We start from the raw sequence: 12,094 nt of genomic DNA on the forward strand, positions 1-12,094 counted from the left end.
ATACAGAAAGCTGACATTGAGAAAACATAGCAGCGGCTGGAAAAGGCTGGATCGAAAGACAATGCGGAGCTGGTAATCATGGCAGCGCATCCAGTGACGGAGTCACACCGTCAACTTACGTCATAGTAGGTCAATGTTCAAAGGCAACTGCTGCAGATAAGATGATCAATAATCAATAGGCTGTAAAGTCTTCAGCAAACCACTCTGGTCAACGGCTCAAACGGTTCTGGAATGAATCATTCACTTCGTAAAGAACAACTTTGTCCGGACGCACTACCTGGGCCAGGCCCTGCCCTCACGTGTGATATGCCAAAGGATAAAAAGAGCGCAATTTAGTGAGACACACGCACACAGGCATACACGCGGTGGATGACATCACCACAGCGGAAACACGATAAATCAGGTCGGTCATCTTCACTTCTTCACCAGGCAAATCACATTTTATGTTATCACTTGTCACTTCCTTTCTTGAATAATAGAGGAGTAAATCAGTTGCGTGAGGCATTCCACAGAGTCCAGGATACAGAACATCTCATTGTGCATGTCCAAGTCACCAAATTCAGTTGGTTATTTATGCTTATTTCAGTAATTTTTTTTACCTTGTAGATGTTATACAAGGCAGCCAGTCAGTCTGATAGCAACCAACTTGGTTATTTGGTTCATCAACTAGTTAGGAAGTTCATTTGTTTGATGGCTGGTTTGTTTGTCTGCTTTGGGCTAGTTCTCAAGTTTATTTATTTATTTATTTATTTATTTATTTATTTATTTATTTATTTATTTATTTATTTATTTATTTATTTATTTATTTATTTATTTATTTATTTATTTATTTATTTATTTATTTATTTATTTATTTATTTATTTATTTATTTATTTATTTATAAGTCCCAATGATCGTCACACACGCATCTGGGTGTGGTGAAATTTGTCCTCTGCATTTGACCCATCCCCGTGTGATTTTGATCCATCCCCTGGGGGAGAGGGGAGCAGCAGCGGCGCCGCGCTCGGGAATCATTTGGTGATCTAACCCCCCAATTCCAACCCTTAATGCTGAGTGCCAAGCAGGGAGGCAATGGGTCCCATTTTTATAGTCTTTGGTATGGTCTTAACTAGGCTGGATGTATTTTTTTTGTTGGCGTTGATTTCTCCGACTGCCCGTAAAGGCACCACCGCGATCAGTTAGGTTAAAATGAAAAGAGAGGAAAGTGACGTGCGGACATGTGAAAAAGGCGGCTCTGTATGGGAGAGAAGTTGAAGAGGAATAAAAACACTCTTGGAAACCAAAACTTGCCCCTCGTCGTGACTCAGAGCCGCAACAAATGTTTCGGATTTGTGTAGGGTACATTGTGACAGCAAACGAGCAGGTGATCGAGCAAGCGTCTGATACGAGAGCATTGCGTCCGTATGGAGCGTGTTTGAAGTGAACAGCAGAGACGAAAGGAACAAGGCAAAGTGTTGTGAAATAAAATATTACCTGTAATACGCATTTTGTTATTTGCTGATTGTATTAAACTATCACATTCATTGTCAGTCAAGAAGAGAAGAGGACTATTTGCATCGGATCCATAGTGCGCATGCGCAGTGATACTGCCTCCGTATGACGTCCAGTCGGCGATGGAGATTAAAAAACAAACAATATTTGACAATAACACAGGTTTCTGTTCCTGTCTTTGGTAATGTCCCCCTGTCTTTTTGTTCCACGTCTTTGTCGGTCAGTCCTGTTGTTGGTTTTGTTAGAGAGTTATGTTAGTTTACCAAGTCTGTGTTTTGAGTTCCTCCAATGAACCCTGGTCCAAGCTGCACTTGGTTGCCCTGCTCCTTTCCACACTCCATCCGTGACAAGATTTTCTTCAAAAATTGCTGTACCATGATTTTCTTCAAAAAAAAAAAAAAAGAAAGAAATTAAAAAAAAAATTGTACCCTTGTATAATGCGCACCCTAGATTTTAGGACAATAAATTACCGTTTTTTCCGTGTATAATGCGCCCCCATGTATAATACGCACCCTAAAAATGGCATGTTGATGCTGGAAAAAAGCCTGTACCCATGTATAATACGCACCCAAATTTTTTTTTTTTTTTTTTTTTTTTTAAGTCCCAATGATCGTCACACACGCAGGGAGGCAATGGGTCCCATTTTTATAGTCTTTGGTATGGTCTTAACTAGGCTGGATGTAATTAATTTTGTTGGCGTTGATTTCTCCGACTGCCCGTAAAGGCACCACCGCGATCACTGCGGACATGTGAAAAAGGCGTGCGGACGTTCTGCGCATCGGATCCATAGTGCGCATGCGCAGTGATACTGCCTCCATATTACGTCCGGTCCGCGACGGAGATTAAAAAAGAAAACTGTTTGGTTTCTGTTCCTGTCTTTGGTAATGTCACCCTGTCTTTGTCGGTCAGTCCTGTTGTTGGTTTTGTTGTACCATGATTTTCTTAAAAAAAAAAAAAAAAAAATTGTACCCATGTATAATGCGCACCCCAGATTTTAGGACAATAAATTAGTTACATTTTGCGCATTATACACGGAAAAAAACGGGTAGTTACATTTTGCGCATTATACATGGAAAAACGGTACTTGGTTAATGAGTTCATTTGTTGGTCATTTGGTTCATTTGGTGTTGTCCACTACTTCATTTTTGGTTACAAGTATTTCTCGTTGATTACTTGGTTAGTTTGTGATACACTTTTGTCACCATGTGAGGTGGTTATTTCTTCCTCGTTTATTTTTTCATTCTGTACTGAGTTTCTAATTGACTGTCAGTATTTATTTGACCCAAGACCATTTCTCCTTCTCATCCTCCAGCATCTTCCCCTTTGTCAGAGTCGATCGTGATGCCTCCTCAGCTACAGTCCTCAAACGGGCCTCAGGTTCTGCAGGGTGAGCTGAGCGCCCTCAGTCCGCCCGTCAGGGAGTTTGTGGAAGCCAACGTGACGCTTTGCCAGCCAGATGCCCTCCACATCTGCGATGGCTCCGACGAGGAGAACCGGGCCATCCTGGCCCAGCTGGAGGAGCAAGGCCTGATCAAGAAGTTGCCCAAGTACCACAACTGGTAGGTGGAGACGCATGGAATTCTTGCAGGGAGTCTGGACTGTTAAGGCTGCTGCGCTTGTCCGTGTACAACAGAGCTGAAAGAAAACCAGCCAAAACAATCCCCTTCCACCTTACACACACCAGGTTTTTTAGAAAAGTAACCACTCAACTGTTGAGACCATGAATCGACAAGTTTTTTTTTTTCCAATTCACACATTTCCTTCACTTTTTCACTTCCCTCAGAATTTCCCTTCCCACACTTGTTGCAACTCTTTTATTCATGCTCCCCATTTGCGTGACTCTTCAGCGGACGTGTTCCTGTACTTCCCTCAACTTGAGCTTTTCCCTTCTGCAGCTGGCTGGCCAGGACGGACCCTCGGGACGTAGCTCGCGTGGAGAGCCGGACGGTGATCGTGACCCGCGAGCGCCGTGAAACGGTGCCTACGCCTCTGGAGGGTGGCATCAGCCAACTGGGCCGCTGGATGTCACCCGAGGAGCTCGACAAAGCTGTCTCCCAGCGTTTCCCCGGTTGCATGAAGGGTCGCACCATGTACGTGATCCCTTTCAGCATGGGACCCATTGGATCGGCGCTGTCCAAGATGGGTGTGGAGTTGACTGACTCGCCCTACGTGGTGGCCAGCATGAGGGTGATGACCCGGATGGGGAAGGCGGTTCTGGACGTCCTTGTGACCGGCGACTTTGTCCGATGTCTGCACTCGGTTGGCTGCCCGCTGCCACTTCAAAGTATGCCGACTCCTCTCACAACTTGACTGGAGGCGAAGATCTAAGACTGCACGTCTCCTGTCTTAAGGGCCTCTGGTGAACAACTGGCCTTGTAACCCCGAGCAGACGCTCATCGCTCACATCCCAGAACGCCGGCAGATCATCTCTTTCGGGAGCGGATACGGGGGCAACTCTCTGCTTGGCAAGAAGTGCTTCGCCCTTCGCATCGCCTCACGCCTCGCCAAGGAGGAAGGCTGGCTGGCAGAACACATGCTGGTAGGACGCCAAATTGTCTCATTGGTCTGCCAGAAACCATCCTGCGGAATTGATATTGATTTGTGTCTGGCTCAGATCCTGGGCATCACCAACCCCGCAGGCCAGAAGAAGTACATTGCAGCGGCATTCCCCAGTGCCTGCGGGAAGACCAACTTGGCCATGCTGAGCCCCACGCTGCCCGGCTGGAAGGTGGAGTGCGTGGGAGACGACATTGCCTGGATGAAGTTTGACCACCAAGGTTCAGAGTCATAGGGTGTGCGCGGTCCCTCTCCGATGTTTCTTTTTCTTATTGCTCCTGTCGTTCCCTTCTCATCAGGTCGTCTGCGAGCCATCAACCCAGAGAACGGCTTCTTTGGAGTAGCACCGGGCACCTCCGCCAAGACCAACCCCAATGCCATGGCCACCATTGCCAAGAACACCATTTTCACCAACGTGGCAGAGACCAGCGATGGAGGAGTGCACTGGGAAGGCATGGATGAGTCTCTGCCCCAGGACGTCACCGTTACTTCCTGGAAGAACGAACCTTGGAGCCCGCAAGATGGTGAGCCTCGGTGAAAACATCAATGAAAACCAAAGACAACAACAACAAAATCCAAAAATGTCGGTTGATCAGTCGAGATAACAAGATAAAGCAAGTCAACCTTGCTTGTTTCTTTAGGAGAACCTTGCGCCCATCCCAACTCCCGCTTTTGCACTCCGGCTGATCAGTGTCCAATCATCGACCCACTGTGGGAATCGCCCGAAGGTGTCCCGATTGAGGCCATTATCTTCGGGGGACGCCGGCCTGAAGGTGAGCAGGAGACTCGAGGTTCCAGACAAGATGCCTTGGGACATTTCTTACACGGTTGGAAACTACAAGAAATGAACCAATTTTACAGATCATCGACAAATTTGGACCAGAGAAAGCCGAGTATACTGTAAACACAAAAGGACCCCTAAAGAATGTGTTATGTCTAAAACTTCCTTCCCAGGTGTGCCACTGGTCTACGAAGCATTCAACTGGCAACACGGTGTCTTTGTCGGTGCCGCCATGCGTTCAGAGGCCACTGCCGCAGCAGAACACAAAGGTACGTATCGGAAAAAGCTTGAAGGTTTAGGTCAGTACTTGCACATCTGATCTATTGCCATCAAATGGTAAGAAGTAACATTAAGAAGGGAAGTCGACTTACTTCTCCTCATTTCTGGCTGCAGGCAAGGAGATCATGCACGACCCGTTCGCCATGCGCCCCTTCTTCGGCTACAACTTTGGTCACTACCTCTCGCATTGGCTGAGCATGGCGGAGCGTCCCAATGTCAAACTGCCCAAGATTTTCCACGTCAACTGGTTCCGCAAAAGTCCCACCGCTGGTTTTCTCTGGCCCGGATTTGGCGAAAACATCCGTGTCTTGGACTGGGTGTTCCGCCGGCTAAATGGCGAGGCTGGAGCTAGGCTCTCCGCCGTGGGCTATCTACCGTCCCATGATTCCCTAGACCTGGATGGCCTGAGGGTCCCGGTGGACCTGGACCAGCTCTTTGCTCTGGACCGGGCTTTCTGGCAGAACGAGGCAGAAGAGGTTGCAAAATACTTTGCCACGCAGGTGAACGAGGACCTGCCTGACGAGGTAGCGAGACAGCTGGAACTCCTTCGGCAGAGAGTGGACGAAATATGAAAAGCAATAATTGTAGTTAAAGAAAATTCTTGAAGTTGGGAATCTTCACTTAGCATTCTTGGCTAACTCAGATTGATTCAAATTGATTTGTTTCACTGTGAATCTTGCTTCATAGGAAGGTAGTAATATAGGTGGCACTCATGATAGGTTGCAATCTGTAGTATAGAGTTCTAAACAACAGATTATATTTTTTAGGAAAAAAGGTTTTAGAACTGTAACAGAAGTTCTGTAATCTCACTCAATGGTTAGCATTCAGCGCTAACAGCTAAACACTCAATCATCAAAGTGTTTGTGCTGCCTACATTGATTTGATGCTAAGCTATCTTTGAAAAGCATTCAAGGAACACCTCTCGTTTTACGAATGACTTAATTTATTTTTGTATTTATCTATCCATTTTACTGATATTTGGTGTAAATCTGATTTGAAAACATGTATCTGTGCTACTGCAATAAACATTGAGGAATACCAAAATTTGAATTTGTAGTTTAGGACACCAACACACGTACAATTGTTGAGGTGACAAACTGGCCTCGTGCTGCTTCACCAAGTCTGAAGAAAGAAAACTCCAACTGACATGTTCCCAGAAAAAATGGCTTATCTGATTATTTATCTTTCTTCACGGACCAATGACCACAGAGTAGCGCTGTGAGTGAGGTGATCAGTTTTACATGTTCTATCACATCATCATGAAAATCATTAACGGCGTATCGGGCCCATTTTGGCCTTAGCCCCCCAAAATGGAGTTTGAGGGGTCAAGATGGTTTTGAAAAGGAATTACTAATAGTTTATGCTTATGACAACAACTGATGTTAAGCAGTTACTCTGCAAGCTGAAAGGGCCATGAAATGGAAGGCGGCTTTTGGGCTAAGCGCAAGGATGAAGTTGTGAAAGTGTTCTTGAGTGTTGTTGTTCTCAACTGTTGCGTAATGTGTAAAGATAATGATGCTGGACAAAGTTAATCATCACTAGAGTGTTTTCAACAGCCCTCATCTTGGCTTTGCCACTTCAGGGAAAAACACAAAAACAAGTGGAACAATGTCCACTTGTTACAAAAACTCACAAAAGCGTGTTGATTCGTGCATGCTCATTCTGATTAGTCTCCATCAAAGCATCACAGCACAGGATGCAGTTTGCGTTGACGTGGAAGAGCAGAAGCTCAATTGAAATGATCAGAGTCAGTCAGCTTTATTGTCAATTCCTTCATGCCAAGACACACAAAGAGATCGAAATTACGTTTCCCGTATCCCACGGTGACGAGACACAGTACACGATAAACATACAAGTAAACAACGCAAAATAAAAACAAGAAGGCACAAACAATGATCAATAAGAGTGATGAATAAATAATAAATAAACAAATAACACAGTAAATAAGAGGAGCAAAACGGAGCAAGAGCGCACAGCAGACAGAACAAAGCGCAAAAGTACAGGACGCCACGCAGAAGGGGGGAGAGAGTTCAGGACCCTAACAGCCTGGAGATCACAAACTCCGCCAGTGGCGAGCAGTGCTCGCATACCACCACAGAGTCCCGGTACCCTCCGTCACGGTGTAGACCAGTGGTCACCAAACTACGGCACGGCCCGCGGGACCGTTTAATCCGGCCCGCCAACCCTGAACAAATTGTATTATTAAACTTTTTTCTTTTGGTCATTTTGCCTGCAATGAATGCGTTTCCCCAGTAGATGGGGAAGCGCTCGCCATTTACTACCGGAAGCCGTGTCAGAAAGCACATATGAGCAGTCTCTTAAAGTTCTTGTGTTCCTTGCTTATAATCCTTTTGTAGGTTCCAGTAGGCTTGTAGACACCGCTGTCTTTTTTGTTAAAGTTTGCTAGTGCGTTATGACGCAAAATTTGTTGTGGCTATTCTTAGGCGAGATCCGAGGTGTTGGTCTGTTTACCTCGATCTGTGACGGGTTGATGTTGACGTTCATGTGGCTGAACGTCACGTCGCGTATGTCGAGCCAAATTGGCCACTCTCTTTTAAACGTTCGGCACTGTGTCCACCTTGCTTTTCCTTGGGCGACTCATTTTAATGGAAGGATTCCAGGGGAAGGTTTGTGGGTGGCTTTAGCGCAAAACTGCATCTGAAAGCTCAGCGCGCAAATTACAAGAATGCTGTCGTCACAGTCCACGCTCTAAATTCGGGACTGATACAAATAGAGCGCGAGTGCGCCATGTCTGTACTACTGAGTACGTACACGCACTTGTGAGTGTGCACCGAGCTTTCTGACACGGCTTCCGGTAGTAAATGCGCAGGCGAGCGCTTCCCCATCTACTGGGGAAACGCAGTCATTGCCGTCCTTTGGTGACCACTGGTTAAGATTGTGCATGGCACAACAGAAAGTTAATGTTCCATGGCTTTCTTTTCTATGAAGAACCCAGAGAGAGTTATTTATTTCCTGTTTTTTCTGTGAAGAATTCAGAGAGGGTTATTTAGTTATTATTTATTTCATTAATAGTGTTATTTGTTTCCTGACTTTTTTTCTGTAAAGAACCTGGAAAGGGTTATTAAATAACCGTTATTTGGTTATGTGTGGCTTTCTGGAAATCAATAATTTTTTTAAGCTCCCCTACGATCGTCACACTTTTTCTGTTACAAACTGACACCGGCCCGCCATCAGAGAAGGGAAACGTTATGTGGCCCTCACAGGAAAAAGTTTGGGGACCCCTGGTGTAGACGCACATCCCACCTCCTCACAACTTTCCCCCTCGTACAATGGCCCGGTCCGCCAGATAGCACGCTAGCCGCTCCAGATGCACAGCAGAGTCCGGAATGATGACGGTCAACCAAGTCCCAGTGAACACGAGCACGGAGCAGTTACGCACTGTCCGGTTCGTAGATCTCAGCAGGCGAAAGTAAACCATGTTGATGTGTAATTAATTAACACACGTGGGCCTCGCTGAGAAAGCTACTGGAAGCTCGGAATAAAAGAAGAAATACCGTTTTTTTCCGTGTATAGTGCGCAAAATTTAACGAATTTATTGTCCTAAAATCTGGGGTGCGCATTATACATGGGTACAAAAATTTTTTTAATTTTTTTTTTTTAATTTTTTTTTTTTTTTTTTTTTAGAAAACAAAACCAACAACAGGACTGACCGACAAAGTCGTGGAACAAAAAGACAGGGTGACATTACCAAAGACAGGAACAGAAAGCAAACAGACATCATGACAGTAACACATGCAATGATCCGACGGTGAGCGAGGGGCAGACAGGACTTAAATACAAAACACGTTACATCGATTGAGGTGACACAGGAAGAGAGGGGCGACGCGAACAGAAACTATGGCAACCTAGACACATAGCAAAACTGGGGACGAGACGTGACAAATGTCCCTCGAAATGAAACTTGAAATCACCAAGTTTTGGTTTCCAAGGGTGTTTTTATTCCTCTTCAACGTCTCTCCCATACAGAGCCGCCTTTTTCACGTCCGCACGCCTCTTTCCCGTGCGCGCACGGAGCGCGGTGGTGCGTTTAAGGGCAGTCGGAGAAATCAACGCCAACAAAAAAAATTACATCCAGCCTAGTTAAGACCATACCAAAGACTATAAAAATGGGACCCATTGCCTCCCTGCGTGTGTGACGATCATTGGGACTTAAAAAAAAAAAAAAAAATTCATAAAGAAAATTCATAAAAATTGGGTGCGTATTATACATGGGTACAGGCTTTTTTCCAGCATCAGCATGCCATTTTTAGGGTGCGTATTATACATGGGGGCGCACTATACACGGAAAAAAACGGTAATAGAAGGCATTTGGGTCCACCTAAAATGTTTGACATTTTCAAATGCATGCATTACGACTTGACCAACTCATGATTATTCCTTTCCTTGATTATTCCTTTATTTATTTTTTAATGTTGGAGGCAATATGATGCAATAAACGCATAAGGGATAAGAACATGCGTGGATGCCGCGATTAGCGCAAGACGCACTAAGGGTTGATTGAGCACTAAAAAAAACAGAACGATACAGACGTGTGCAGGGCAAAACATTAAAAACTACAACAATGCGAAGCTAAACTAGCACAAAACAAGGCAAAGAGTGGATGTATTGCAACATACTTGCTACACAAAAAAAAAAAAATCATCATTATGTGTCAACCATCATCATCCAAACATTTTTGAAGTTGTGTCCCAGGATGATTAACAGTCATAACCGGCCGTTTTTCTCGCAATCAAAATGCATCACCAGGGAGATCACGGAAGGCGCTCTGTCATTGGACAGACGAAGTAGGCAGGAGACACTAAGAAAGGAAGCAGGGAAGGAAGTGAATGGGAACTGGGGGGGGGGGGACTTTACAGGCCGACTGTGTGTGCTGAGTCTGCTCACTGTGTTTGCTTTGCAGTCTGAACAGCAGCAGCACTTTCCAGGATGTGCACGCGCACACACACACGCACACATATTCAGTCGAATGTAGTTAATAGATTTCTGCCTGCACATAACTCACTGCTGTGAATGACATTTATGTACATATTTGAGCCTACATACATACATGTACATATTTGAGAACTCCGCCTCCTCCACCTCCTCAAGCAAATCACTAGCCAGCGAAAAAACAAGACAACAAAATCGATGTCATCGGCTTTGAAAAAAAAAAGATGCAATCATCACCGCAGGATCCCTGATCAGAACCCGTCGCGACCCTCCCAGGCGGGACAACCACACCACAACCAAGCTAACTTTAGCGACCATGCTAACGTTAGCGGCCATTTCCCTGTGAGGGGCACTGTTGCATAAAGATCGGACGCTAGTGGGCGCTGGATTTGATAGGATCTGAAAACATGGTAGCACAGCTGGGCGTCGGCGCTGTGGGAGACGAAGGCAAACTGGGAGTCGCTGGGCCGAGCGGTAGACAGTGACACTCTACGAAGGGCGTGGGCCATCAGAAGGGTCTGCAGGACGGAAGACAGGTTGGAGCACATAACTGTTAAGTGCAGTTAGAAAAAAAGGAAATAAACATCCATACCGTTTCATCCTCGTCGTACATTTTCACACTTTGATGGAGAACTTGAGGGGATACAGGCCTACTTTAATTGCATGTCTGACAGCAGAAGTACAGTGGTACAGAAAATGGATGGGGAAAAAAAAATGCTTTTGAACTTGGAACAATTTGAAAGTCAAGCAGCAGGACTTACATTCAGGGTCTTCAGGTTCCTGTGCAACTGCTCCATTTGATCATCTAGGCAGCTGTCGTCCACCGAAAACGACCCGACATACTTTGGAGCCAAAATGGAGCATTAGATGTCGAATAATGGCGGTAATATACTAATAGTGCTGACCTCAGCAAATCGGATCACTGCACCATCCTCTCTAACTGCTGTTTCTTCCATGCCGTCTGGAGATTTCTGCACATATGCATACAGTTTACATCAATGTACAGAGGAAGAATTCCATTTACTGTTAAGTTGAACAGCAGTTTTTGTCAACTTTATCTTGTCAAATCAAACCAAAAGAGGAACACCGACAGACTAAAGGCATATAGCCAATCTCTGCGTTTAGGATGCCCTCACACTGATATAGATACTCTATCTGATAAGCATTGGATTTTTATCCACTTTGAGGGTCCACATTGCAATTATACATATCCCAAGCACCACTTGGACATGTGTTACTTGAACAGTGTTCAAATTTTATGCTATGTACTCAAAGTAGACACAGAAATTCCAATGTAGTTTGTCAATTATTCACACTATTTCATCTGGGGGAAAACAGTTATAAAGTTAAAAAGAAATGCCAAATTTGAAGTGGTATAGAAAGTGGATCATGGATCATGGAAATTTGAACAGTGTTCAAGTTTTATGCTATGTACTCAAAGTAGACACAGAAATTCCAATGTAGTTTGTCAATTATTCACACTATTTCATCTGGGGGAAAACAGTTATAAAGTTAAAAAGAAATGCCAAATTGGAAGTGGTATAGAAAGTGGATCATGGATGACATTTTTCTTGTGTTGCGTCTCACCATATTCCACAATTACACACAAGCAAGTTGGCAGATATAATGAAGACGGCTAATTAAAACATTCTACGTCAGGTATTCGCTTCGAATTATGTCGAAAAGTTTCCTCCATAAAAAAACAACAACAGTCAAAAGTGTCTCAACAGTCGCGGACCGTCTCCCTTCTCAACCGAGATCGTCTTCGTCGACGCCCCCGCCGCCTTTAGTCACCTGAAGTCTGGCTGTCCGAGTTCAGCTGGTGCTTCGACCCAGGTATTCTGTTCAAGCAGAGATAGCGAGTGGGTGTTGGGTTAGAGGAGAGGTCGAGGAACGGGAATCGAAGTTATGTGCTTTTCGGCTTGGTGTTGCCTCTCGGTTCGCACCTCTCACATTGCTACTTGTTAACGGTTGCGACGTCACAAGTCAGAAGTAGCACACCTCCACGCGATGGAATTCCATGTCGCCCCGCCCCC

At 45.1% G+C, this 12,094-nt stretch overlaps 1 protein-coding gene and 1 long non-coding RNA gene across 5 annotated transcripts; one reads left to right on the forward strand and one right to left on the reverse strand.

Moving 5' to 3' along the window:
- The first annotated feature begins 200 nt into the window (after positions 1 to 200).
- Positions 201 to 6,144, forward strand: pck1 (phosphoenolpyruvate carboxykinase 1 (soluble)). 2 transcript variants are annotated; one of them, XM_061291339.1, is made up of 10 exons: positions 201 to 403; positions 2,805 to 2,879; positions 2,949 to 3,051; positions 3,388 to 3,776; positions 3,844 to 4,031; positions 4,107 to 4,269; positions 4,348 to 4,572; positions 4,690 to 4,821; positions 5,003 to 5,098; positions 5,223 to 6,144. In XM_061291339.1, the coding sequence occupies exons 1-10, from the start codon at positions 370 to 372 to the stop codon at positions 5,678 to 5,680; spliced, it is 1,863 nt and encodes a 620-aa protein (XP_061147323.1). In that variant the 5' UTR covers positions 201 to 369; the 3' UTR covers positions 5,681 to 6,144. The 2 variants fall into 2 exon arrangements, with proteins under 2 accessions (XP_061147323.1, XP_061147322.1); XM_061291338.1 differs by having other exon boundaries at positions 2,805 to 3,051.
- A 2,585-nt stretch (positions 6,145 to 8,729) lies between these two features.
- Positions 8,730 to 12,058, reverse strand: LOC133162157 (uncharacterized). Of its 3 annotated transcripts, none has more exons than XR_009716188.1 (5): positions 11,853 to 12,058; positions 10,964 to 11,029; positions 10,820 to 10,900; positions 10,651 to 10,691; positions 8,730 to 10,576 (listed from the first exon to the last, which is right to left on the reverse strand). It is a non-coding gene; the product is annotated as an uncharacterized LOC133162157 (long non-coding RNA). The 3 variants fall into 3 exon arrangements; XR_009716186.1 differs by having other exon boundaries at positions 8,731 to 10,576; positions 10,651 to 10,725; XR_009716187.1 differs by lacking the exon at positions 10,651 to 10,691 and having other exon boundaries at positions 8,731 to 10,576.
- Positions 12,059 to 12,094: the final 36 nt, after the last annotated feature.

This window comes from Syngnathus typhle, linkage group LG11 (genome assembly GCF_033458585.1).
Source record: "Syngnathus typhle isolate RoL2023-S1 ecotype Sweden linkage group LG11, RoL_Styp_1.0, whole genome shotgun sequence".
Lineage (NCBI taxonomy): Eukaryota > Metazoa > Chordata > Actinopteri > Syngnathiformes > Syngnathidae > Syngnathus > Syngnathus typhle.

Bases quoted from the DNA above. Each gene is read 5' to 3' on its own strand.
- pck1 (XM_061291338.1), top strand. From the start codon at position 370: ATGACATCACCACAGCGGAAACACGATAAATCAG. The intron at 3,052-3,387 runs GTAGGTGGAGAC...TCCCTTCTGCAG, and splicing joins TTGCCCAAGTACCACAACTG to CTGGCTGGCCAGGACGGACC. The intron at 5,099-5,222 runs GTACGTATCGGA...TTCTGGCTGCAG, and splicing joins TGCCGCAGCAGAACACAAAG to GCAAGGAGATCATGCACGAC.